Raw genomic sequence first — 27,460 nt, forward strand, 5'->3', positions numbered from 1 at the left:
GCCAATCAAACCTTCTAATTGCCTTAACTTATTAAGGCAAGCACCCTCTACTCTTAATTGCACAAAAGATTAGAGCCCACATCTTTCAGTCGATGAAACCTTCTAATCACCTAAAAGGTTATTGGAATAAGCTGGCATTAAGGATTTAAAAAGACTGAACTCTGCGGAGGTGGTTTAATCATTATGTTCCGCTATTAATATGTAGTGCAAGCTTTTTGTGTCTAAAATGCTACAATTGAGCATCTTCAATTTCACAAATGTTAACATCGATAGTTTGCAAAAACATATCCATTGATCTTTGCAAGATCAGTTGCCCTAAAAGGACGCTGATTGTCTTGTGTACACAATCCATCATTCTCATGAAAACTTGCGAAACGGATCAAAGCAAAAGAGAAAACTACTTAATCTCAAGTGGATGCAATGACAGTTACAGTTCACATAGAGGATGCAGTGTTTATCCATGCGTGTGAGCTATCATTTGCCTTCACAATGGTATATTAGAACCCATGAGAAGCAATTAGTTGTCTCCACTAATCCTCTCAAAAATGTTTTGACTGCCTCTGAGACGCAAAGAAACCCCTTATAAACATTACATGTTTCACTATGCTTCTGATTTTGATCCTGTAGTTATTGTAACTCAAAGGCTACCAACAATATAGAACATATCTTCTCTTTTAACATTACTGTAAACATGACACATTCAAGCTCTTGGAGTTTTAGTTCTACTAACCTTTGCCTCTCATGGCTTTTGCTTTTGGATTCCCACAAGTAGTAGGTGATAAGCCGATGTTTTAAAATACAATAAGACATTTTCCAATGTAAATTCCGCCTATGCATTGCTTAAGAAAACAAGAAGGGACTACTCAAGAGATCTTTGATTTCCTGTTAAGTAAAAAGTATTCTGGACAGGTGGGGCATGAACATTTGAGGAAATGGCAGGTAAAAAGTTTGGGATCGAATTGTCACTACCACTGTTGAAAGAAAGATTGAGAATATGAACTCTTCCAATACATGTCAATGCTTGGCATTCATGCAGTGGATAGTAAGTATGCTTATGTAAGAAAGCCCACATGCCTAGCAGATAAAGCTTTGACATGACCAGAGATCATCCACTGGATCTTCATTTTCCTGCACCCAAAAATATAACCTACAGTACACAAAGCATCTTACAATACATGGCTTGGCCGTCTAAGTCAGTCCCCATCAGTCCAGGACAAGTATCTCATGTCAGCTATCACTAAATGTTAACATAAAAGCTACAAATGACAGGCCGACTGCAAGGTCCATGTCTGACCCACCTAAAAGTTAGCAGCAGAATGCCTTCCAGCACAAGCACTCATTACAAACATACCCCAGATATTCAATGAAGACCCTGCTGTGATCTGCTTTAGGGTCTTCCATTGGCATCGTGATTTGATGGGGTTGCATCTCTCTCGAAAGGAATCTCTCATTCCCTTGGAAAGTGGAAAATTTAGAGCCAAGAATTTAAGCCATCAAGCCTCCTTGTCTGACTACAAACCCTGTATGCGAAATGATGTAAAATTAACTCAATATTTGCACATCACATGTCAGCTCTCCTGAGTCTAGATATACACAGTCACCACCAAAGAAATGAACATTAAGGTTGCCATTTGTACAGAAAAAAGGAAAACCTGTTCTTTTGTCTCCATAAAACCTTCAGATTTGACCACCACTTTTTCTTCTTTCAGCTCAAACTAGTCACAAAACAAACAATATTGGAAATTTAGCCACACCTCCAAAAGAGCCCAACTGTCAACATTATCAAAAGCTACAATGCGAGTAAAAATGTGCAGCCAAATAAGCACGTACACACCATGGGAGTAGATTCAGAGGCTTCTTCTTGCTTAACTTTTTTGGCAAGCTGTTCGGTTAGTAAGTTGACTTGCCGCCTTTATTCATGGAAAAAACACAGAACATACATCCAGAGAAGTAATTTATGAGTATCATACAAGATAAACACATTCAGCTGCTGCCTTTATCTGTAAAGAGAATCGAAAACTTCGCCCTTACTTTGAAGGCAAGGTTACATCAGCATTGTCCACATCCTGATTTCGTGGCGGCTTAGGCTCTACTTCTGCTTCTGCATCAGAGTAATCCCCATCCCATAAGCGACCTTTGCCACGTGTATCAAAATCTTCCTCCACCTGCCATTAAAAGCTTCAAAAAACTGGTCTTCCACATATAAAGAGAAGCAGAACTTGAAGTCCATGTCAATAAAAATCACCAACCTCCTCAGGAAGTTCAGTGTCAGGAGGCCTTTCTTGAAACTGGACACTTGGAACATGTTGCAGCTTTGAAAGGTTTTCAAGCAGTCGATCCCTGTAAATATTGAAAACAGAAAGGATTTGCAAGCTATTCAACTAGAAAACAGACTGCATTTGCATTCAGGGTTATAAAGAAAACCTGATAGAATTGATGTATGGTTTAGGATTCTGATTCTCCATGTTGCTTGGAGTCACATGAAGATTGTAATCTGGGCCAAAATACTCAAAATACTCATTGTAAGGCATTTGATCCTCAATTTCAACACCACAAGCGACCCCTGTCTGTTGAGAAACATAATGGGAAAATCAAACATCCACTTACAGCCCTTTTGTGGCTTACAACAGGAGAAAACGTTCTCAAAATTAACAAAAATTTTCAGAGTAAAACAGACTCTAGCTGCTAATTAACTAAAGGATTGGATCAACATGCAAAAGTGCACTTCCGTTACTTGGCTGGCTACCAAAACTTCCACCTCCTCACAGTTACCCCAACTCAAGCCATTTTAACCCCATCTCGGTCTGGGGGCTGCTGTCTTGACCTTCCCGACTGCATACAGCTTTAACATATCATTATTTTGAGGTTATTCTCTCCCTCTCTCTTTTTCACTTTCTTTACACTCACTGGTGTTCAGCACTGCTCAGTCCAGTGTTTCTCGAGTCAGACATAGGACAGGATCCACACATTTGTTTTCACAAGTCTGAAATCCTGTTGTTAAGAATATGTTCAGAATGAAGTATTGAGAGACCATTTTCCATGAACAGAATATGAGAGCCCTTATCATTGTTTGAATCTGGCATGGGAATTTTGACTTTCTTTGATGAAAATTGGAGACCTTGTCGGTGCCTGTATTTGGCATGCAAGGAATATTAGAAGACCATTTCATGAATGGGAAATGGGACTTGGGAGACACTATCAGTTTTCGTATCTGGCATTGGAGGACCATGTAGTTGGTCTTGGATTAGAAATGGGTCATAATGTAGAGTATGCATAAAGATTCTGGCAATGGTATACTAAGTAAGTCCATTTGCAACAAGGACCTAGGAGCAGCACAAGATTTTGAGAATGGTCTAGGCAATTGGTGTATCCAACTTACCCTGGCCCCTGTAGACGCAGTATGGCTTAGAGTCTATATCTGCACCAAATAACTATATTGAGGTTGAAGGGGAAATTCTTGCCTTGCATTATGCATTTAAGATGGTGTCCTGTCATTGAGATATGGACTTGGCTTGAACATTTCTTAGTTGTGTAGGATAAGAGTCTCTAGTGGCAACCAAGCAAAAACTCTCAATCATAAATGATGCATGGACTTGAACTTATGACTAAGTTGGTTTATCTAGGCTGTGTATCAGCTGAGTATCCATCCTTGTAAATATTTTATATTCCCCAACAAGCACCAGTTTTGCAAGTCAGATATTTGGCTAAGTCCCAAAAGCACATTTCTTTTACATTTCCGAAAAGCTGGAAAGTAAACTCAGAAGGCTGAAACACAAAAGTAAAACTTGAAATGTAAAACATGTGAAGTTGAAACTTTTGCTTCAAATCACGATAAGACATGTAAAATGCTGGGAGAATACACTACAGTCTGCAGGGAACGCAAATTATATGGACAAATGAGTACAGAGATGAAATGAGAATGACGGAATGAACTGACTCATTGAACAAACCAGAAGGCCATGGGCTGGGGGATGCAGAAGAAATGGGTATGCTCTGACATATCCCAAGGTTCAGAAACCAGCCAAAACTCAACAAAGCCAGATGCAGAAACACAGTAGAGCAGCTGCACAGCTGATGGGAGCAACAAGATGCAGCAGATCTGATCGAGTTTGATGATGTGGCAGGCTGCCTGTCAGGGCAGCGATTGCGGCAGTCCTCTTGGCAGAAAAGTAGTATAACCAGAAACAACAAGCAGCATGTCCACCCCGGGCAGAGCATGAGGGTATAGACCAGCAAAATGCAGCAGCAGGATGCCTTTGGAGCAGTCACTAAGCCTTAAGTCTTGCATTTGGAGCAGTAGAGTCAAGACGGACAGCAGTGACTGATGCCTGGCAGCAGCAGCAGGCACCCCCGTCTCCTAAAGCTGTCATAGAGTGCATGCAGCTCCATTCATATTTGCCATTGACTTATCAAAGTTCATTATGATTGGTTCCCAATTTCAAAACCTGATGACACCTAACTGCAAACAGCAAGACCAAAAGACCCTATACTTCCCATGGACAGCATCAACTCAAAAGGCTGAAATCAAAAAATAAAAGCGAAACATGAAAAGCCAAAACTTTTATTAGAAATCATCAGAAAACATCAAACTGTTACCATGTCAACTGTGTGCTACGTTTCTAGCACCAATCAACAAATGTTACAGCTAGTGACAAAACCAACAATCTTGAACCGCAAACCTTGTGTCTTCGACATTGAGCAAGTCCTTCATATTGGGTTTTACACATGCCTACACTCACATAGGAGTGTCGGTGATCCGCACGTAGGACACTGGGGCACTTTTTACTCTCTATAAGAGAGGTTTTTTCCCCCATTCACATTATTCTTCATCTGTGTATTTATGTTGCATAGTTTGGTCACTTATCGCGCATTGCACACATTTGTGTGTGAACGCACTCTAAGTCACTTACATAACCCTAAAGTCTAAGGGTTGTACTTTGTACTTTGTATCTTATCTTTCAATCAATCAAGTGTCAAGAAGTGACCACACACACTCTCTCTACTATTGTGCACACTCTCCCAAGCTGAGCTGCTGTTGTTCTCCTCCAACAAGTGGTATCAAAGCCGAGAGCCACCTTGGCCACCCTACAGGTCGGCCTACCAGCTCAGCGAGGTCGCCACCCTGCAGTCCACAACTCCTAGTTGTGCACGCTCGCCACCTGCCAGCTCCACAAGCAGCTGCATAGTTTGGTCACTTATCACACATTACATACATTTGTGTGTGAATGCACTTTAAGTCACTTACACAACCCTAAAGTCTAAGGGTTGTACCACCCGGCGACTGTTTGTAGGCCACCCTGCAATCCACAGCTCCTAGTTGTGCACGCTCACCACCTACCAGCTCCACAAGCAGCTGCATAATTTGGTCACTTATCACACATTACACACATTTGTGTGTGAACGCACTTTAAGTCGCACAATCCTAAAGTCTAAGGGTTGTACTTTGTATCTTATCTTTCAATCAATCAAGTGTCAAGCAATGACCACACACACACACTCTCTACTATCGTGCACACTCTCCCAAGCTCAATTGCTGCTGTTCTCCTCCAACAAGTGGCATCAAAGCCGAGAGCCACATTGGCCACCCTACAGCTCGGCCTACCAGCTCAGTCAAGTCACCACCCTGCAGCCATCTGCAGGCCACCTTGCAGTCCACAGCTCCCAGCTGTGCACACCCGCCAGCTGCAAGCTCCATAGGTGGCGCAGCCGCCCTGTGCCTAGCGACACCAGCCAGCTGCGCCAGCTGCAGTCTACCTGCTAGCCCGCCAGTCTTGCAATCTGTCTGCCTCCAACAGCTCCATCTGCCTGCAAAGGCTCCACCCGCGAATGGGCAGCTCCACCAACTGCTTCGCCAACTGTTTCTGAAAGCTCTGCCTTGCCACGTCACTCACCCTAGTTCCTACACAGTAAGTCTACAGTCATATGTCTTCCTTACTGAAAATTTTTCTAAAGCAAAAAGGCATCACACATCAATATACTACTGCATATACTCAACAGCAAAATGGGGTTGCAGAAAGGAAGAATCGATCACGCATGGAGATGGCCAAATATATGCTAAAAGCTAAAAAACTGCCACTTTGATTTTGGATGGAAGTATTTTGTATGCTTGTCACGTTTTGAATAGGTGCCCTACTAAGGCTTTGAAAAATATAATACCTTTTGAGGCTTGAAACGACCTTCAGTTGGTAACTTTCGCACTTTTGGGTGTCTTGCATATGCTCATATTCTCAAAGTATTGAGACAAAAGTTGGACAATAAGGCTATCAAGTGCATATTTGTGGGATACAATAGTGAAAGCAAAGGGTATAGATTGTATGATCCTATTTTCACGAAAGTTTTTGTCAATAGAGATGTGATTTTTTATGAAAAATCAGAATTATCTCTGTTGGGATGTAAAGGTCCTTTATTCACGTCTGTGTATTGTACACATGTATTATTATATTGTACATGTGAATGCACCCTTATGAGCCCTAAGTATAAATACATTTTATTATTTGTGTACCAACACATTGTTGGTACACCCAAATCAGATCGTACTCTCTCTCTCTCGCTCACTCACCTACACACTTCTGCTGCAAATTTTCATGCTTCCTCTATCCGCGCACTCAACAACTAGTGTCAGAGCACAGGTTGTGCACACTTCTCGAGACCAATAAGTAGCAATCGGACCAGCTGCCGACTAGGCTGCAGACAAAACGGGCAGACATGACAAGCGAGAAGCAGGTGACCAAAAAGACTAAGGCGACTCTTGCAATCAACACGCAAGAGCGTGACCAGGTAGCAAACGAGAGACGGGGCAAGTCGTCTGGCTAACGACCGGCATACGGGCGACAGAGGAGGCTGCGTGTGGTGAGGTGACAAAGGCTACAAGTCAACGCGACTCGTGACAAGTGACTGGCGCCGGCAAGTTGCGAGTCAAGAGACGCGAGCTGCACAGGCCAACAGGACGGGTAGGTCAATGCCAAACCCCCCCCCCCCCCTTTTTTTTGATAAATCAAAAATCTCAATTCATTTATTTCTCCCCTTCCGAGCGTTCACACGCATAAGCACAGATTGTAAATCTGTGCAAATCTGCTTCGGGAAATTTGGGGCTTTTCCCAGATTTGATGTTGTTTATGCTTGACAATGACATTTGTGTCAAAAATTGCAGACATTGTGCATGTTGACCTCAGTTAAATTAGGGATTTTGCCAAATTTGTTGGAATTTTTCTCATCTGAGTAAAATTTACTGACATTGAACTTGAAAAACCTGGGGCTTTTCATGTATTGATGAAATTTTGTTCAGCTAGGTCAGATTGGCTGACATTTACACACTCTTGGACCTGGAAATTTCGGATTTTGTGCAGATTTTGGTAAATTTCTGCAGTATTTGCCAGTGTGGTGGCTGGTTTATCTAAAAACAGCAGAGGTTTAGTGCTGGTTGGGCAAGAACAGCAGTGTATTTGTTGGTTTAGCTTCTGCTCTTGCAGTTCAATGCATTTACACTTGTGTTTGTGATAAAAAAGGTTGCAACTTCATCCAGTTTCGACATTAAGAGTTTGATGGAAATCAAACGGTTTGATGGTAGAAGATAAACCCACATAAATGTCTAATGCAAATTGGGCCAGAGTCAACAAAAAGGTTGTGGATTATATAAAGATGGGTGTCACTGATGACATTTTGATAGTATTAAGGGCTTAGATACTGGTCATGCAATATGGGAGAAGTTGAAAACTACCTATGAGATCACCACACCTATTAATCGGGTGCATTTAATGCGCAAGTTGGTGAATATGCGGCTAAATGAGTCCAAGCCTGCAGCTGAGCACTTGAGTGCATTTACTAGTATTTTAAATCAGCTCAAGGATGCTAATTTGGATGTTGATGATAAGTTGAGAGCGATCTTTCTAATCATGACACTGTCTGATTCTTGGGAGACCTTGGTAGTTTCTCTCAGTAATAACCCCAATCTCTCATATGATGGTGTGAGACGTTCAATCTTTAATGAAGAAATTAGACATAAGTCTAATGAAGAAGGCAGCAACTCAGCCTAACAATGTTGAGGCAGGGCTGAAAAGAAAAATACAAATGTTGGGCAAAGAAGCAAAAGCAAGAGCAAAGAAAGGGAAAAGAGTGATGTTACTTGCTATCAATGTGAATCTGGTTGGAAGGGCCACAAGAAGCCTTATTGCATGCACTACAATAAGGAACAAGAGAGAAAGAAGAATGCAGGAGACAAAAAGAAGAAAGAGGATAAGACAAATGCATCTGAGGCAGCCAAAGGCAAGGAAAAGGCCAATGTGGCCTCCAGCGTAATCATAGAGGAGCTCTTAGATACAGAGGCTGATGTATTATGTGCAGTTGATTATGATGCCCTTGTATGTCACATGCAGGATATGCAGATTACCAAGGCTGATGTGATTGATGCACTTTTGTCAGTGATGATGGTGTCACTCAGACTTGGATTGTAGACTCTGGTGCCTCTTTCCATGTAACTCCTTGTTTTGAGTATTTTACTATGTTCAATGCAGGCAGTTATGGAAAAGTATATCTTGGAAATAACCATGCTTGCAGCATTGATGGGATAGGCACTATACACTTATCCTTGGATAATGGGCAAGAGCTTGTGTTGAAAGATGTCAAATATGTGCTTGGCATCAAGAAGAGTTCACTATCTGTTGGACAACTTGACTTGCATGGTTACACTACATTGTTTGGTGGTGGTTTGTGGAAATTGAAAAAGGGTTCCATGCTGATTGCAAAAGAAACCAAGAAGAGCACTTTGTATTGTCTGCACTATACAGCTTTGAATGGCAAGTTTCTTACAGTTGCTGAAATTGGCTGTCATTTGGAGTTGTGGCCATATTAGCCAGAAAGGACTTGATGTTCTTACCTCTTTGAAGAGGGTTGATGGAAAAGGCTCTAAACTTGATTTTTGTAATGATTGTTGGTTTGGAAAGCAAATGAAAATTTCCTTTTAACTCTGGTGTCTCCCGTAAGTTCAATGTCTTGGACTTAGTGCATTCTAATGTATGTAGTATGCCCGTGAGATCGTTGGGTGGTGCTGCATATTTAATCTTTTATTTATGATTGTTCCAGGGTGATTTGGATTTATCTGTTGAAAAAGAAAAGTGAAGTGTTTGTTGTTTTTTAAACTTTTCATGCATTTATGACCACTCAGACAAGTAGAAAGCTGAAATGCTTGAGAACTAATAATGGGGGTAAGTTCACATCTACTAAGTTTAAGTCTTTTTGCGACTTACATGGAATCGAGAGGGAGCTTACAGCTCCTTACAACCTTCTTCAAATGGTGTGACTAAAAGATACAATAGGACTTTATGTGAGAGTGTGCAGAGCATGCTATCCACTGCTAATCTCCCTCATGAATTTTGGGGAGAGGCACTTAAAACCGCGGTTCACATTTGCAACCACTCTCCAAATAGATCCTTAAATAACGGCATCCCTGAGAAGGTTTGGTCTAGCAAATCAACCTCATATAACCATTTACGAATATTCGGTTGTGATACTTTTGTCCATATCAAAGATAAGTTAAGGAGTAAACTTAACCCAAAATCCACCAAAAGCATTTTCATGGGCTATCGTGATGAGGGTGAATTTGGCTATACAGTGTGGTTACCATAGTCCAAGAAAATTGTTCACAACCGTAATGTTGTGTTTAATGAGGCAAAGTTGCTGAAAAGCACTTTAGCCTTTAATGAAGACATGAAAAAGATCAAATTTCAAAATTTGCAGCCACCTATTACTTCAAATGACGAGCCTCGTGATGTTGTATCACAATCTGAAACTGATGATCAGCCGGTTATTTTTGAGCCAGATGATGATGGACAGCAAATAGAAGCACAAGGAGGTCACGGACAGCATGATAGACTTGCTGATTATGAAAATGCAAGTGCTGGAAATGAAAATGAACATGCTGTACAGCATGAACAGCATGCTGAAAATGGCTTACAGCAGCCAATAAATGCTGAAAATAGCATGCCTCCCGATGTAGACCCAATTCCTAAGAATGTAGATCATTGGGTATGCAAGTCTACGCGCTTAGGAAGGCAGCCACATAGATATGACCCCTCTTTGCACTATGTGATGCTTACAAATAAAGGTGAGCCTCTTACATATAAAGAGGCTGAGTCGTGCAAATTCAACAGTAAGTGGGAGCTAGCTATGCAAAAGGAGATTAAATCTGTGTATGCTGATGATACTTGGGATCTTGTGTCATTGCCCTAAGGAAGAAAGTCTCTTCCAAACAAATGGGTTTACAAAGTAAAAACGGTTAATGGAAAACAAGGCAAGACTGGTTGCCAAAGGGTATGCACAGAAGGAAGGGATTGACTTCCAACAGGTCTTCTCACCTTTTGTGAAGATGACCACTCTACATGTGCTTTTTGCTCTCACTGTTGTATTGGATTTAGAGTTGTACCAAATGGATGTGAAAACAGCTTGTCTGCATGGTGACATTGATGAGGAGATCTACATGAAACATCTCGAGGACTTTGTAGTTCTTGGAAAAGAGCAATTGGTGTGTAAACTAAAACGCAGCTTGTATGGGCTGAAGCAAGCACCACGGCAGTGGTACAAAAAGTTTGACACTTTTGTGCTCTCTCATGGGTTTACATGCAGCCATGCAAATCATTGTTTGTACGTGAAAAAGGATACAAATGGCAACCCCATCATACTTGTTTTGTATGTGGATGATATCTTACTAGCTAGGAAAAGAAAGACTAGCTTAGATGCTCTCAAAGATCAGCTGAAATTAGCTTTCTCCATGAAAGATTTGGGAAATGCATAGCATATATTGGGCATGAGGATTCGCAGGGACAGAATGCAGAAATTGTTGTTCTTATCTCAAGAGAAGTACATTGAAAACGTACTCGACAGATTTAACATGGCTGAAGCTAGCCTCTTGGGGTGCCCTTACCTTCATATCTTAAGATTAGTAAAGCCAACAGCCCAAAAGATGACATTGTTGGTACACCCAAATCAAATCGTACTCTCTCTCTATCGCTCTCACTCACCTACACACTTTTGCTACAAATTTTCACGCTTCCTCTATCCGCGCAGTCAACAATCTCTTGCTGGTAATGACACATATCAGGCTATAAAAGATGTGTTTGAAGGGCTGCTACCTATTTCTTTTGATCTAGAGCTTCATTAAATGAACAAAATGTTCAGCCAACTGCTCCATTGACAAATGCAAAAATTCAACCTATGGCTGATCTGAATATTCAACAATATGTTGAACATGAGGTTCATCAAGAGCATCTACATAATCAAGAGGTCAAACATATACCTAGATGCTACTTGCAAACTCTACAAGACAGTCGTTTGGATGCTCCTCTTGCTAGTCATAATCAAAGACAAACACGTCTGCATGATCATGCTAATGCTATGGAGTTTGTTATGGCAACAAACACACTTGATGATGATGAGCCTGATTCTTTTGAGGATGCACAACAGAGTGTGGATTGGTTGGCAACAATGCAAGCTGAATATGACTCTATCATGAAGAATCAAACATGGGATTTAGTTACATTGCCTGTTGAAAAGAAAGCCATCGGTACTAAATGGATCTATAAGCTGAAACGAAAATCCATTGATAAGTACAAGGCCAGGTTTGTAGCAAAAGGCTATGCACAAAAGAACCGCATTGATTATGAGAATACATTTGCTCCTACATCTTGTATGACCACTATCAGGTGTATGGTTGCATTAGCTGCCCATTATGGTTGGATTGTGCACCAACTTGACATTAAAGAACTTCAAGAAGAAGTGTATGTTTAGCAGCCCATGGGTTTTGCAATTAAAGGATTCAAACACTTGGTATGCAAACTGAGAAAGGCTTTATATGGTTTGAAACAAGCTCCACGAGATTGGTATGCCAAAATTGATGCCTTCTTACTCATCCAAGGGTTTATTAACAGCCCATCAAAGTCTACTCTTTACGTATGCAAAGAGGGGGGGATCCTTGCTGGTCATTTGTTTTTATGTGGATGATCTGCTGCTCACAAGGCCACAAGCTGGTTAAATTTCAACATTTAAGAAAAATTTACAGCAACCTTTCAAATTTGGGGCCTTTGCTTACTATTTGGGCATTCACTTTTATTCATGATACTAGAGACATTGGTTTGTCATCACAGTCCACATATATTGGTAAACTCCTTGAGAGATTTGGTTTCCAGGATTGCAAGCCACTAATCACACCAATGGACTTAAGTTGTCTTTGCAAGATGATGTTCGGCATTCATGCATATACTCCAACAATTGGATGCCTCATTTATTTATGCAACACAAGGCTAGATATTCAATTTGCAGTTTCAGCCTTGAGCAAATATATGCACAACCCACGATGTCACATTGGCAAGCTATGAAGCATATTTTCCGTTACTTGCAGGGCACCAGGACTCTTGGATTGCTTTATGCCTAGGGGGAGCCATTGCAGTTACAAGCTTACAATGATTCCGATTGGGCTGGAGATTTTGATTCTCGTCACTCTACAAGTGGAAATTGTTTCTTTCTTGGCTCTTCTTGCATTTCTTAGATTAGCAAGAAATAATCCACTGTTGCCACATCATCTTGTGAAGCTGAATATAAGGCAGCATACACTACTATAGTTGAATGTATATGGCTAAGACGTTTGTTGGCTGGTCTTGATGTATCTATCATGGAGCCTACTCCTATGTTTATTGACAATCAGAGTGTCATTGCAATGGCACGGAACCCGGTGTTTCATGCACGCACGAAACACATTGAGATACATTATCACTTTGTTAGAGAGAGGCTACATGCAAGAGATATCAACCTTGTCTACTATCCTACCAACAACAATGTGTCAAATATCTTCACAAAGCTCTTCCTTGTGACAAATTTGAAGCATTTCGCAATCCTTTAAATTTGATCTCCTTTGGTGAATGATCCTATATGCTGATCACTTATCACTCCACGGGAGTTTGTTGGGTTTTACTCACGCCTATGCTCACACAAGAGTGTTGGTGATCTACAGATAAGACATTGGGGCACTTTTTACTCTCCATTAGAAAGGTTTTTTCCCCCAATCACATTATTCTTCATCTGTGTATTTAAGTTGCACAGTTTGGTCACTTACCACACATTACACACATTTGTGTGTGAACGCACTTTAAGTCACTTACACAACCCTAAGGTCTAAGGGTTGTACTTTGAACTTTGTATCTTATCTTTCAATCAATCAAGTGTCGAGCAGTGACCTCTCTCTCTCTCTCTCTCTCTCTCTCTCTCTCTATATTGTCGTGGACACTCTCCCAAGCTAAGCTACCGTTCTTCTCCTCCAATACTTCAAATGCTTCACCACTCAGATCACTTGACAAAGCAGAATCAGGCCTCTCTTGCTCAATTGGTAGTAGTGAAATATATGCAACTCCATCACATTTGCCATCTGCTTCTCAGCCTAAGATCAATTCTTGTTTTCAAAACCTAATAATATTTACCTGCAAGAAGCAAGACCAACAAGCCCCCTACTTCCCATAGATATTATTCCTTGGCAAAAAGCAATTCCCATAAAGCAATCAAGCATGTTAGCCATTCCCTCTTTAACATCCCACGTGTCCTTCCTCTTTCTCATCGTTGGCAATTTAAAAGGTGGACATATTTCCTCGCTGAAAAGAATCCCTCTTCCTCCTTGATCTGGTTTCTCTCTCTATCATTTATATATTTATCCAAAATCTTTCACACCCTTGCCAATAAGGGATGGTCCTCTACCCCCCATCGAGAAACCCCTCACACTTTTAGTGCACATGGAATTGCTCCCTTCCTATGCAAAACCCTCTTCACACGTTAATTGCACTTGGAGGAGTGTCTTTAGGTTTTACTAAGTAACATTCAGTTTCCTCCACTACAATCTACAAGTGAGCATGTCCCTATGTCTTCTCCTATAATGCCAACGGAGTATGAAACGTTATTAAACCCTTTAAATCATTCCTACTTTTCTACTGCATTACACTGAATTGTACAATTGTGACTTAAAGAGATGAGCTTTGATCTCGAACGATGTTCAAGATCTTATTGATCTTACTGCAAGTACTTGAAAACATGTTTAAGTGAAAGACCTTGTGCAAGAGAGGCTAAAGTCGTTATTTTGTTCTTTATTGGCCTAACTTCAAGTAATGTACTTCAAGCATTTTCGCACTCCAAATACTTGATAAATTTCTCCTATTTGGCCTAACTTGTAAGTAATGATTATTTAAGCATTCACACTCCAATCTCCAATCACTTGGTAAAAATGAGTCTACATTGAGAAAGCTTGTGCTAGAGTCGATACTCTAATATCATGTGGGACCCAATAAGTTTCTTCTTTAGTCTCTCTTTATCATGTGCATTATATAACAAACTAGTTGATCGTGTAGCTATTGTTGCTATCTATTTCTTCCTTGGGAAGAGACATCCACAATAGGCTTCATTGCTTGCAAACCTCTTACATCTCCACGACAGAGTTTTGGCTTCACTTCTATCAAACTCGACAAAGGACCAGCAAGTTGTTATCAGTTGATGTATGTCTTGCATGGTCATCTCTTGCCTCTAAACCTCAATCTGAGTCAAATGAGAACATTAGGAGCTCTGACACAACACAATCTTTGTCCGTCAATCTTTCTGAGGCACTTTAGGTGGAGGTCCTACTTGAGCATGCACTAGACAGCCTGATTTCTCTTATTTTGGCCAAGCAGCATTGCCATATGGCAAGGCAAACATATTTCCTATTAATGTATTTGTCAATTCATATGTGACTTTATGCATGTCCATGTGGGCCGGTATCATGTGAGGACAAGTACAATTGGCAGGGTAGTGTGGATTGGGACCACGAGGACCACCAAATTGGCACCTAAGGCCTAGAAGACAAGTGTTCCAACCACCATGACCGTGAGGTATCTTCACAAAGACCATAGGGGTTGTGATAGAGATCCTAACACAAATCAACAAGCAGACTGTGACCAGGCCAACTCCTAACCACCTTCATACCGTTCTATTTGTGTTCCCTCTTCTATGACCACAAGTCCACAATTGGCAATCACGGCATCACTTGTTCAAGTGACTATCCTACCCTCTCTCCTAGCTTGAGAAAAGCCAAATGGAACCAATTACTCACTCTAGTTGTTCAAAGTCGAGAGCATTCTCAATATCATTGAACTATGGGAGTTCCTTACAGCCCACCACCAACCTACTGTGGATCTCGACATTAGAACCACCATGGACTCCACAACTTTCCAAGATCGACTCAATGCCAAAGCCCACTCATTTCTCTATCTAAGCTGTACAAATTCTCTACTCCTACATAAAAGACATCCACACCACTGCGAAGGTATGGACCAGGTTGGCATCCCTTTACCAAGTTCAAACATTTGGGCATCAAATGACCCTCGAGTTGAAGCTACAACATCTCCCTATCATAGAATCCCCCAAGATCAAGAACCACATCAACAAGATGGAGGAGATTTGGGGTGAACTTGCATCCCTAGGGAAGATTGTGGCTTCAAAGGACCTAACTATGACACTTCTGTCACATCTCCCGTCACCGAAGTATGATGTCTTCTATAAAAGTCTTCTCACCTCTTGTACACAAGATTCCACATGGAAGAAATTACTCTCTATGGTGCTACAATAGAATGCGCATCACAAGAAAAATCTTGCAGAACGAGTGCATAAATTAGTGCTTTTGCAGCATCCTCATTGAGTAAAGGATAGTCCAAGGAGAAGAAAGAGAAGAGGAGTTCAAAGTGAAAGGTGGTTGTCATTTCTAATAGGACTGGGCAAATTTCAGGGTTTCAGAAACAGCAAACTGTAAAGTGCACAATTTCAAGAGAAGAGACAAAAGATGCAATAGATCAAACCTAAAGAAGAGTGGGAAGCAAAAAATGCTTTTGCAAAGAGAGGAGAGCTGCCATGATTCTCGGCCTTGCTAAAAGAAAACTGTTTTATCATTAAGTAATGTGTTACATTGAACTAAGATCAATGTGTGGCGCATCACCCTTAATTTAAGGGCCCTAAGCCCTATTCACACATTAATTGGCTTAAAATTTGTAATCAATGGTCCAAGCTCGTGTTTCTAAAAAATACACGTTTGTATAACTAGTCATGTCTACTGGACGTGCATTAGAATGATACACAAACAGTCACAGCTCTCTCTCTCTCTCTCTCTCTCTCTCTCTCTCTCTCAAGTCTACACTTCCTTGTAAGCTATAGTGCATGTTGCACATGCGGCATGTGCCATAGAGGTTTTGATATGTTACACTCTTGTATTCATCTTGTATACTCTAATAACATTGCTATTTAGACTTTAAACATTTGTTCTATCATCTTTAGCTTGAGATGATCAAGTTTTTTTTTACTAATATCATACCATACCTTACAAGATCTTAAGCTACCATTTGGTACCATATTTTGTCACACCTTTTATACCTGACAACTATGTTTGTAAACTACTCACATGCTCCCAGGTTAGCAACTTGGTCCCTTTCAGGATACTCTTTCCATGTTAGATACTATTCCTTATTCATCTATGAGCAACATCCAAAAACCTCTCTAATGCATGATGCACTATGTTTCAAAGAGTTTGGTAACCCCATTCCCTAAGACAAGATTATCAATGCTCCTCTGTTTCTTCTCAAACTACATGAATACCAAATGGACCTTACTAGTGACAGAAAGTTGGAGCTTGTAGGTCATAGTTCATATTTTCTTAAGCATTGTGAACTCACCAAAATACATGGTGATAACTTTTAACATGGTCCTATTTTCATGGTCTTAGAATGCTCATGCACCCTAAGGAAGACTTATTCTCCTTCAAAAGAAAGAGGCATTCTATTTGGATCAACATAGGCTCTCGCTCTATTCTATGCCTTTGTAATGCTCCTTTGAGCTAATCTAGAGGGTAAATTGGCTACACCTTGCAAGGGTTGTAGATGTTCTGCACACTTCACAAAGGGCCTAAACAAAGCAGGATTTTCGCATTCTTCACAACATATCTGCTCCAATCAGCAAACTGAATGTGGTCTTCTCTTCTTAACGTCTCTAGCCAACTACATATTTTGAATAAAGTAATGCAGTTGCCATCAAAAAGATGTGTATGCCAATCCCCCCTATCCAATGTGAACTAACTCTCCAACTACTAAAAGAGAGATGCAAAGGGCTGGAAACTCTCCACTGCCAATATGAAAACACTAAAAACTCACTAAAAAAGAAATGCACACAAAAGAATGGAGTGAAGTAGTTAGAGCTCCTATGTCTTTGTTAGATTCTGACGACTGAGCTCATAACCAAGAGATGACAAACTGACAAAATCCAAAGTAATAGAGTAAAGAGAGAATATAGCATTTGCCTTTACAACTTGCCCCACAACATGAGCCATCATGCTAGGCTTCACAACTAATGCGACTTAATAAGTTGAAGCTCTTGATGACCTTGCTTCTCCTTTGCCATCTTGGTGACCTTTTTGCAAGCACTATCATGTGTCTACCAATTACCACTTAAAATTCATAGCACCACTTGTTGAGCTAAAACATGCATTACTTGTTGATTAGCCTCCTAAACAGCCCCAAAACACACTAAAAAATGCTCTTTTAGAGTAAAAACCCTAAAACGGGGAGCGGTTCGAGAGAGTTCAATGGAAACCCTAAAACTAGGAGCGGTTCGAGAGAGTTTAGTGGAAACCCTAATTTTTGGGGCGCCCTTCCATATCTATAAATAGACATGCTGCCCCCATTCAGCCCTATTCTGTCTATGCAGGTTTCTCACTCCATGTGCAAATTTCAGCCATCAACCTCCTCCCACGTGGCTGTCCAGCCCTCAAACTGCTACCACTCCATCCATGTTTGCTCCTGCTACTGGCGTCTTCATCCATGCTGACGTCAACTATTGGCGACATCATCAGCTGTGATCTGATCATCCAGTCATCGCCAACCACATCAAACACTGTTTCAACATGCTGTTTACAGCAACTGTGTGCAGTTTCTAGCCTCTGATCAGCAATACACTGCTGCGTTTACCAATTTTCAGCCTCTAGACAGCTGTGTTTTGGTGACCAGCCTGCTGCCATTCACTATTCAGCACTCCTACACTCCGACTGGTGGTCACAGACTTGGGATTCGTCTCCAATGGACATCACACTCCAACATTGCTCTGCCCTTGAACACACTATACACTCTTACATTCATTTATAATATTCATTCACTTCAGAGTTGTGTTCTCTCTCTACCTTCTTCTGTTTGTGTTTGAGTTTTGAGTTTTGCGTTTTAGGGTTTGAGTTTTGCCCTCTGTGTCTGTGTCTGTCTCTTTGTGTTTCTGTCGTGGTCGTACACTCTGTGTGTCCTCAGTGCAAACCCTAGCAGTTTTCTTCAAACCACTAGCAAGGTGGCTAGGGGTAAAGGCACCTATGCCTAGCCGCCTATGTATTAGTTACACTACAATATCCGCACACTTGTACACTGTAGGTGGCGGACACCTATCACTATCACTTCATTTTTTATTCTTTTAGTGACATTTGAATAAGGGAAGGCCGGCCACACATTGTGACTATTGGAGTTCCCACATCTTATGTCTCTTGCTCTTGCTCTCTTGCTCCTTCCACCACAACTCTTGCTTTCACTTGCAAGCTTCCACTCAAGGCTCACTCCCTTCACCAACCTTCAACATTTAGTTTTCACCATCTCTTCAAACACAAGTCAGTCCAAACCTCACTACACTCTTATCTAGACTTAAAACTTCAATTTCAGCACTCAATCTCTCATTCCTAAGTTTAATTTGCTAATTATGTTCTAAAGATTAGGTGATGAGAAAGCCAATTACAAAACTAAAGAAACTACATTACTCCCAATAGCAACTATCTTTGTAACCATTGTTGCCAATAAACTTGGAACCTTAAAGAGTGCAGTTACTAGCCCATCAATGAATGTCTTTCCACAACTTGGAGTATATGTAAAGTAATAACGGGTGGCCACCATCGGCATACCCGAACAAGTCAAGTACCATAGTATCAACTCCACATAACCTAATCCAACATTGTTAAATCCCATGAATTCCTAGCCACAAACCTTGTACAAAATTACTTTGTTCATTTGAAAAGCACCAAACGTAAACCACTTCAAAAGGTCTAACTTGAGCACTTTCTAACTAGTTGCCAAGATAGAGGAAAACATTAGAATGTTTAATGTCTAAAACTATTTTGAACTTTTTGGAAGTCGTTGGGACCTCGTTACATATCTAATGCAAGCATAAAGGCTCAAAAATATGTATTGTATTTAAACGGTACATATAATCTAGGCATTTTAACACACACATGCATACATATATAGGACATACAAATGCATATGTAGAGGCTCAAACATATATATTTCAATGCAAAGGGGCTCAAACATATATCCAATGCAGCACATGATGCGCATATACACACATGCAAAACACACAATGTATATATTTGTATGTGGGCATGTTATAAAGAAAATGAGAGAGAGAGAGAGAGAGTAGCATTAATGTCTTCAAAGGGCCCAAACAACTTATGAAACTAAAATTGTCATAACAAATTCATGAGATGCGTCATTATGGGAACTAAAAATGAATATAAGAGTAGTCACATAAAGAAAACATGAGATGGGGGAACTCCAACTAGTTAACTCTCTACCAATCTTATTTGAATAAATCGAATCTCTTGGAGAACTAGATGATCATGTCCATATGTATGATGAAAATTCCACATCTACTATGGAACCTAATATAAAAATGGTACCTCAAAACGCATAAACACTGAAAGTTCAAGTATGTTAGAAGGAACTGATATACACGAGTAACAACACGAGGAACAGGCAAAGACACCAAAAACACAATTGAAAAGGTCTAGCTTATTGCCAAAGTGCATTTGTAAACTAGAAGCACATGGAGACACAAGGGGATGGGGATTGGTTTTTTTTTTTTTGGGGTGGGGGGGTGGGGTGGGGGGGGAGAGAGAGAGAGAGAGAGAGAGATGTGATTTAGAGAATATATACCAAAAATCTACAAAGGGATGTATATGACCACATGGTTATTTTTGTAAACTACATAAATACATGCCAAGAAACAAACCTCATGAGCAACAACTATAACAATAGAAAAGAAACAAAGAAAGAACACGAACCTCATAGCACCAACACCTTGCAACATTCCGAATTGTGTACCCACCACCTCCCAACAACAATAGAGGCACATTGAAAGAGCGCATAAACCTCACACACTCAGCATGACCCTTTACAGATAAATTGAAACAACCAAGTCTATCTCCTGAAAGAGAATCGGCTCCACATTGCAACACAACAGCTCCCGGCTGATAAACCTCCATCACTTTTGACATGATAGGTTTGAAAAGTGAGTGATAGCTCTCATCATCTATCCCATCATTCAAAGGAACATTGAGGGAATAATATTTGCCTTTGCCATACCCAACATCTCTCACATCACCAGTTCCAGGAAAGTAATCACCAAATTTGTGGAAAGATACTGTCATGACTCTATCAGTTGTGTAGAATGCTTCCTCGACACCATCCCCATGGTGGATGTCAATATCAATATAAAGAACGCGCTGCAATCCAGTAAAGCCATAGACTATATTCAAGAAAAAGAAAGCCTGCTTGTTATTAGTACAAACACTGACCTAGCACTTCCAACAAGGCAACACAAAAGAAGGAATGCCTAGCACAATTGAGATACAATTCTAGATGGAAATGCTAGGACCAGCAATAAATAATCTTGACTTGAAAGCTACAGAGTTTAAGTCATTCCAGAACAAGTACACAAATGAGGTGGCAAAAGCTAGAAAGATAGACTGTAAGTGTGCTTTTGGTCTCCAAAACCCTAGAACTACTTCCAACTTATAGTAAGCTGGCAAACCATGCTCTAAAGTAACAGCATCCTCTGAAACATTAGAATGCCCTTTCCATAGTCGGAGATCAAAAGACAGCAGTAAAGTTCAAAGTTTTCAGCAACCCTACCTCATGATATTTCAAAAGCTCCAGTATGGCCAGTACAATATCATTGACATAACAAAAACCTGAAGCTTCACACTTCTTCGCATGGTGTAAGCCACCCGACCAGTTAATGGCAATGTCTGAATGTCCATGGTTGAGCTTCACCGCACCCCCTACTGACCCTCCAGCGTAACTTTGGCAAAAAGAATATAGCCCATCGAACACAGGACAATCCTCTCCCACATTGAACCTCTTCAGCACTCTAAGCTGCTCATGTTGTGTCTCTGGCGAGACAGATCTCAGGAATGCAATGTAGTCATCTGCATGGAACCTGCAGAGGTCGTTATCACGCGCAGGGTACGGCTTGAAGATTTCCATCTTCTGATGCAAATTGTAATGCACAATGAGGGAGTGGGCCATTCGAATGCGGTGGGGCTTCATGGGGTGCCCTTGGCCATAGTAGTAGTTGCCGACCTCGGGGTCATAGAAATATGACACAGTGCGCTTGCGGCCCTCAGGCCCTGCGGTGAGGGAGTTACTCCCAGTATCCATTCTGTCTGTGAGGCCTCTGCTGGCGGCCTAAACCTAGAGAGAGGAACTTGTCCAAACTCGACAACAAGAGACTTGCTGACACCAGAGTCAGTTGCAGGCCCGAGACAGGTCTCTTTGCCCTCAGACGACTATCAGACTGTGACCTTCTTACACCAAAACAAGATATACTGTCTTGCCTTCAAAGGGAAGCTCGATCGAAGGTCTCCTCCTTCCTCTCTCTCTCTCTCTCTCTCTCTCTCTATTTTGATGAGGGAAAAGAGAGAGCCTCTCTCTACTGACTCTTGTCTTGTGGCAAATAGCGGCACAGTGAGAGAGTGTCCCTTTGTGAGTAAGAAGGCTATGGAGTGGCGTTACCTGTATGTGGGTGTGCCCGCAGATCCGATGAGAATGACTCTCTCGATTCACACCACCTCGTGGAGTGAAACAAAGCATGGGTTTGTTTGTGCCTTTCGTTCCTTCGTTCGAATTTATTGTTGAATTTTTTTCCCGACTTAACTTCTTGCAGAGGACTAAGAAGAAAATTATATAATAATATTTTTCGTTAACGAAGGAGAAATTTACACTGTCGTCAATCTCCTGCATAACAAATCCACCTTCCAATACCTTTATTGCAAAAAAATTTCAAGCGCCACTCAATTCACACTCTACTCTTATCACCCAAAGAGGGGTGCCCGCCCCCTCCAAAGATTAACTGACTACATCAATGGGGTCGTAGCCCAGTTGCTTTGAGTGCGGGTTGGGTTTCATGAGTGTGAGTTTAGACCTTGGGCTACACTTCTCCGACGATGCAAATATATATAAGCATCTAAAGATTAGCTAAGTGAGCAGGGAATAGGCATGTCAATATTTTCTTATACACAAATATGATCGCTTGTAAGATGAACGAACAGTGAAGAGATTTGATTCCACTAGAGCCCTTTCCAGGTGACCCGACAATGGAGGAGGACCAAGTAAGTGTTTGAGTGGGCAAGAGCCCATGCTTATATCACCATCACACTGAGAACACCTCCTTGTTGACTTTACCATGGAGGAAGACTAATCAAACATTCAAGTGGGCAAGAACCCAAGCTTACATGAATACAACATGTGAAAATAGGTGTCAAACACTATGATAAACCTAGCAAGGACTTGAACTCGCAACCTCACAATTATAAGCCCAACTCTTAATTGCTTTAGGACTGAACTAATACAATATTGACAATGTTAAGCTTGCACTATGGACCTGTTATCAATGAGGGCATCGACAACCAATTGAACACATCAACCCCTTAGAAAATGTTCCCATTGGTGAGCAACTAAGAGAAAATTTATCCTTTTAAAATCTAATTTGTATGGTGCCTCATTGAGTGATCGAGAGAACGGAACTTGTGACATTATGCACTTCACACATTTTCTCTTTTACAACTTGTGAACCTTGGCCCATTTTTGTTTTTAGCATTGACTATAAAAGGGCATGCTATTGCAGTCATTAATGTGCACTCTTGAGTAACTAAGTTCATTGAGAACTAAAGTTCACTTGTAGCCATATGTATTGATGTCATACATACATTTCTTTGGTTATACATACTCCAAACAAGGCATGGCCTTTCCACTACACAAGATTTTAGGGTAAATGAAACAACCAAGCTTATCTCTTGAGACTTTTGGTGGCATGAAATGTGGAAATTATTTTAGGATTGTATGCACATGTGATACACACAATAGAGCCAAAGTCTCTTATCATTGACCTCATGGGTTGCTCCACCCCTTGCCTATCCCTAATCATCTTTACTAATCTATGTCAATGGACTTTATCACGGATCTACCTTCTTTAAAGGAGTTCAATTCCAATCTTGTGATGGTTGACAGATTGACCAAGATAGCATACTTTATCCCCACCTACAAGCCAATTACTAGTGAAGGCATGACGTGACTTTTCCTTGAATGTATCTATCGTAATCATGGTTTACCATATGTTACTTTTCTAGATTGAGGACCACAATTTGTGTCAAGTTTTCAACAAAGAAGTCTCCTCAAGATTCTAGGTGTCTAAACCAACCTCTCGTAAGCCAATCACCCTTAAAGTAATGGATAAATAAAGAGAGTAAATTAAGTCTTGAAACAATATCTTTGATGTATAATCAACTATCATCATATAATCCAATATATGGAGATAGGAAATGATACCTTGACTGATGTGCTTGTTGGGGTAAAAGGCCGTTGGGCCTGCCCGTGTACAATGACTGCCCATATTCTTTATTCATATATATGAGATAGTGCAATAAGGCTGTCATATCATTCTTGACAACACCTACATTGTGTGTAGGCTTCTCTTCCGCGTCTTCCTCTTCTCCTTCTCCACTGCCATTGCATCCCCTTCAACTAGTATTAGAGCTTGATCGTGGAACTTGGCCTGGCAAGCCATGGCTTCTTCCCCCCGAGGTAAGATTTCATCTCCCACCTTTCCTCGGCCCTCATAGGCTCTTTGCAAGTGTTCCTTGGCTTCATTGGGCACCTTGTATGCCCCCATTTGCCCCCTTATCCTTAGCATAACTAGCAGGCTCCACAGTAGCAGCTTATGTTTTTTTGCACGTGTTTCAAAATCTGGCTCAAAAATCCATTTTTTCTCATATCTCGGGCATCCGGAACTCGATTTAGGCAAGGTAAAGGTCTAACTTGGGGTTTTGGCATGCTTCGAACGCAATGGCAATGTCAAATCTACCAAATTTTGATCACATAATGTTTTGCAACAAATTTGGATTGATTTACAGCAAGAAAATGTCATGCTCCTAAGGCTTGGTATTTGATGCCCAAATGCTTTGGGGATGTTTGTCCAATGTTTTAAGATACTTTGAGACTTGGTTTGAGCTTCCATAGCTTGATTTATGCAAGGATTTACCGTTGTACATTGTTTGGGCAGCAAGGTTTTATCAGGGACGGCTTATGCATAATGCTCTTTGTTGACATTCGGGTGTCATGTTAGATGTATTGATGCTTGGTCATCATGGTTTATGCCCGGATATGCTATTTGAGAGCTATTGAGCCTTGATTTGGATGCAGACACTTCGTTTGGTTGGGATTTATGCTATCTTGGTTGACAGGTTATTTTACCTCCAGTTTGGTTATGCGTATGGTTTACGGGTGCTCCCAACTACTCGGAATGATATGCTGATGCATTTGGATGATGCCACTTTGATGTTTATGCTCCCGGATGCTTCTTGAGCAAAGAGTAGAGCTCAATTCTTGGTTCACTATCATTTTCTTTGCAGCTGGCATTTCACTTGATAAGGTTTATGCCCCGTGCTACCCATTATGGGACCGATGTCTGATGTGGATGCTTTTGGGTTCGGCTGCAGTGTGGCAGATGTTTGGGCTTGAATCGACTTGCATTTGAGAATTTTGTGGAGCAGTTTGTATTTGATCGGCTTATCACTTGTGCATCTTGGATGCTATTTGGCTCTTAATGCCCCGATTATGAATCTTGGATTTACTTGGATGTAGATACATGTTTGAGCAGTGGTTGCTCCATTGTCTTGGTAGTTGATTGTTGTGCTTTCATTGCTCATTGATGCTCAGTTATTTGTGGGTTACTCCTTGATCAATGGACTTCTTAACAGTGCTTAGGTTTAGCAGTTATGGCTTTATTGCTTTTGTGTTGGCTAGCTTCTATGCTAGTTGGGTTGCTTTTGCCCATACAGGTCTGAGAGCAGTTGCTCTTGATGCTTACCCGGTAATGCACTTTGTCTATTGTCATGTACTTTACAGAGCCACTTATTTGGATATTGTTGTACAGATGTTTGGGCTTCTCCTGGAGCTTGACTCTTGCAATACGCTGTCGGAGGGGTTTTTGTTGAAAGGTTGAATCCACCGGGGATCAGAAGTAGAAGGAAGTAGAGATAGGAGATGGAAGAGAAGATAGAGAATACCCAAGTGGTAAACACTACAAAGACAAAGCATAATGAATTGAATCAATAAGTATTTTCATAGAACAAAACGTGCATAAAAATTACAGCTCCTTCTCTTCTACTCGAAACCCAAATCTGATGGCTTCGTTGGCTCCGAAAGGGGAGTAAAACCTTAGGACACCTGTTCACGAATCTCCCAGATCACTCCTTTTTCTTTCAGTTCAATCTGCAGTTTTCAGCCAGCGATCGCGACACGCGTGATTTCGTCAATTTGTCCTTCTTGTGAAAATCCCCTAATTGGCTGAAAAAGCAACTAGCTTTTTGCATGCCATCCTAATCTAGAAGTCTTTTTCTAACTTTTTCATATTTTTACTATAAATAATATAAAAATTTACTAAAATTATCCAAAAATCTCGTATTTTCGAATAATCCATGCAACTCACACTAGTACTAATGGCTCAGATCACGTTGACTCTCTAGATCAATAAAGAAGTCGGATGATGATGCATTCTATACTTTTTCACACTGTGTCCTCATAACATCACGACATCCACCCCCTCTGAACTTACACATCTTCCGGTATGTGCCAAAATCCTAGTTGTCACTAGATTTTGAGTCCTCCTCATCCTCTGCAACCATATCCTTTACTTCTTCATCTTCTTGGCTAGCCCCTATATCACGACCACTGTTTTCTTCCAATTCTGGCAACTCATAGGTAGTAGATTCCCGCCTTTTGAATCATTTGATTCTTTTGCCTGCTACTGGAAGTTTGATGGCTGTCCCATCCAGCTCATTTTATGCATAAGTAGCATTATCAAACACCTATCTTACCACATAGGGTCCAAACCATCTTTTGGAAACTTTACGCATGGCACTATGTTGGTTATCTAAACTGCTATCATAAACCAATACCCAATCCCCATCTTGTATGGTTCTTGGTCTTAGTCTATGTCTTTTGTCAAACCGTTTTTTGTTCTATATCCTTGCTGCCCTTAACTTTGTAGTTGTTGCCTCTATGTCTTCTAACTTTCTTTCCAACTGTCTAATGCGTAAGGCCAACAACTCCTCTCGATTCAACTCCTCCTCCCAAGGTAACACACTCCATCTGATTGTCATCTTTTCTATTAGCATGATAGATTTTTGACCATACATCAATTCTGCGGGCATATGTCCTGTAACAGCACTATGAGTTGTTCTATCGGCCCACAAAGCATAAGGAGCAATCATGGCCACTCTTTTTCCTTCTCTCCACATGCTTTTGCCAAAGCCTTCACAATAGGGTGACCTCTTTCACTTTTTCCATTTCCTTCAGGGTTATAGGCTGAAGTTAAAGCAAGCTTTATCCCCAACCGTGCAAAGAAATCATGAGCTTCATCTCCATCTAACTCACCCCTATTTTGTGTAATTTTTCCCACACAGCCATACCGACAAAAGATCTCTTCTAAGAGAAAAGTACACACAGCATTTGTTGTCTTAGTACGTAAAGCTTTCCCTTCCACTTGATTAGTCAAGTCTTCACAAGCAAGCACAAGATAGGTCATTTGCCAAAGACCTGTAGGCATTGTGACCAAATCCACCACCCACTTAAAATGAAGAGACAATGGATATGTGGGTTGCAATCCATCCTGATGTCTCATAGATGAATACATTTGACATGTCGTACATGTTTCCACAAAGTGAGCAACATCCTTATACATACCCTGCCACCAATATCTTTCTTTGATCTTTGTAAAAGTACCCCAAACACCTCTATGACCAACCCACAAGCTTTCATGAAATTCTTGCATTACTTTTACTTGTGAAGCTTTGTCACCCAAAACTCGCAATGGCATACCTTGTTTCTTTTTAGCATGTTTCCATAAGTATCCATATTTATTAAAAAAAGCCCATATGCTTTCCTCTTGATTTTCTTAAACTCCTCATCTGACCATTCATCTCTCTTTGTTAATGTACTGAGGTATTGACCAATTCTCAGCCACTCTCTTGTATATTTGTCTTCCAGAAACACTTCTACACAAGATACAAAACATATAAAGTGTTCTCTTTGTTGTCCAAGCTTCTATTAATGCT

At 40.9% G+C, this 27,460-nt stretch overlaps 1 protein-coding gene across 1 annotated transcript; it reads right to left on the bottom strand.

The window, feature by feature from the left end:
- Window positions 1–940: 940 nt before the first annotated feature.
- Window positions 941–21,957, bottom strand: LOC148012676 (histone deacetylase 19-like). Its single transcript, XM_087668953.1, has 8 exons — window positions 20,979–21,957; window positions 20,129–20,569; window positions 2,425–2,567; window positions 2,250–2,340; window positions 2,032–2,165; window positions 1,835–1,910; window positions 1,653–1,715; window positions 941–1,520 (listed from the first exon to the last, which is right to left on the bottom strand). The coding sequence occupies exons 1-8, from the start codon at window positions 21,504–21,506 to the stop codon at window positions 1,512–1,514; spliced, it is 1,485 nt and encodes a 494-aa protein (XP_087525079.1). The 5' UTR covers window positions 21,507–21,957; the 3' UTR covers window positions 941–1,511.
- Window positions 21,958–27,460: the final 5,503 nt, after the last annotated feature.

The sequence above is a fragment of the Lygodium microphyllum genome, chromosome 27 (assembly GCF_053477565.2).
Source record: "Lygodium microphyllum isolate KBCC chromosome 27, Lygodium_microphyllum_v1.1.10, whole genome shotgun sequence".
Lineage (NCBI taxonomy): Eukaryota > Viridiplantae > Streptophyta > Polypodiopsida > Schizaeales > Lygodiaceae > Lygodium > Lygodium microphyllum.

Bases quoted from the DNA above. Each gene is read 5' to 3' on its own strand.
- LOC148012676 (XM_087668953.1), bottom strand. From the start codon at position 21,506: ATGGATACTGGGAGTAACTCCCTCACCGCAGGGCCTGAGGGCCGCAAG. The intron at 1,911-2,031 runs GTAAGGGCGAAG...CCATGAATAAAG, and splicing joins GATGTAACCTTGCCTTCAAA to GCGGCAAGTCAACTTACTAA. The intron at 1,716-1,834 runs GTGTGTACGTGC...TTTTGTGACTAG, and splicing joins CCTCTGAATCTACTCCCATG to TTTGAGCTGAAAGAAGAAAA.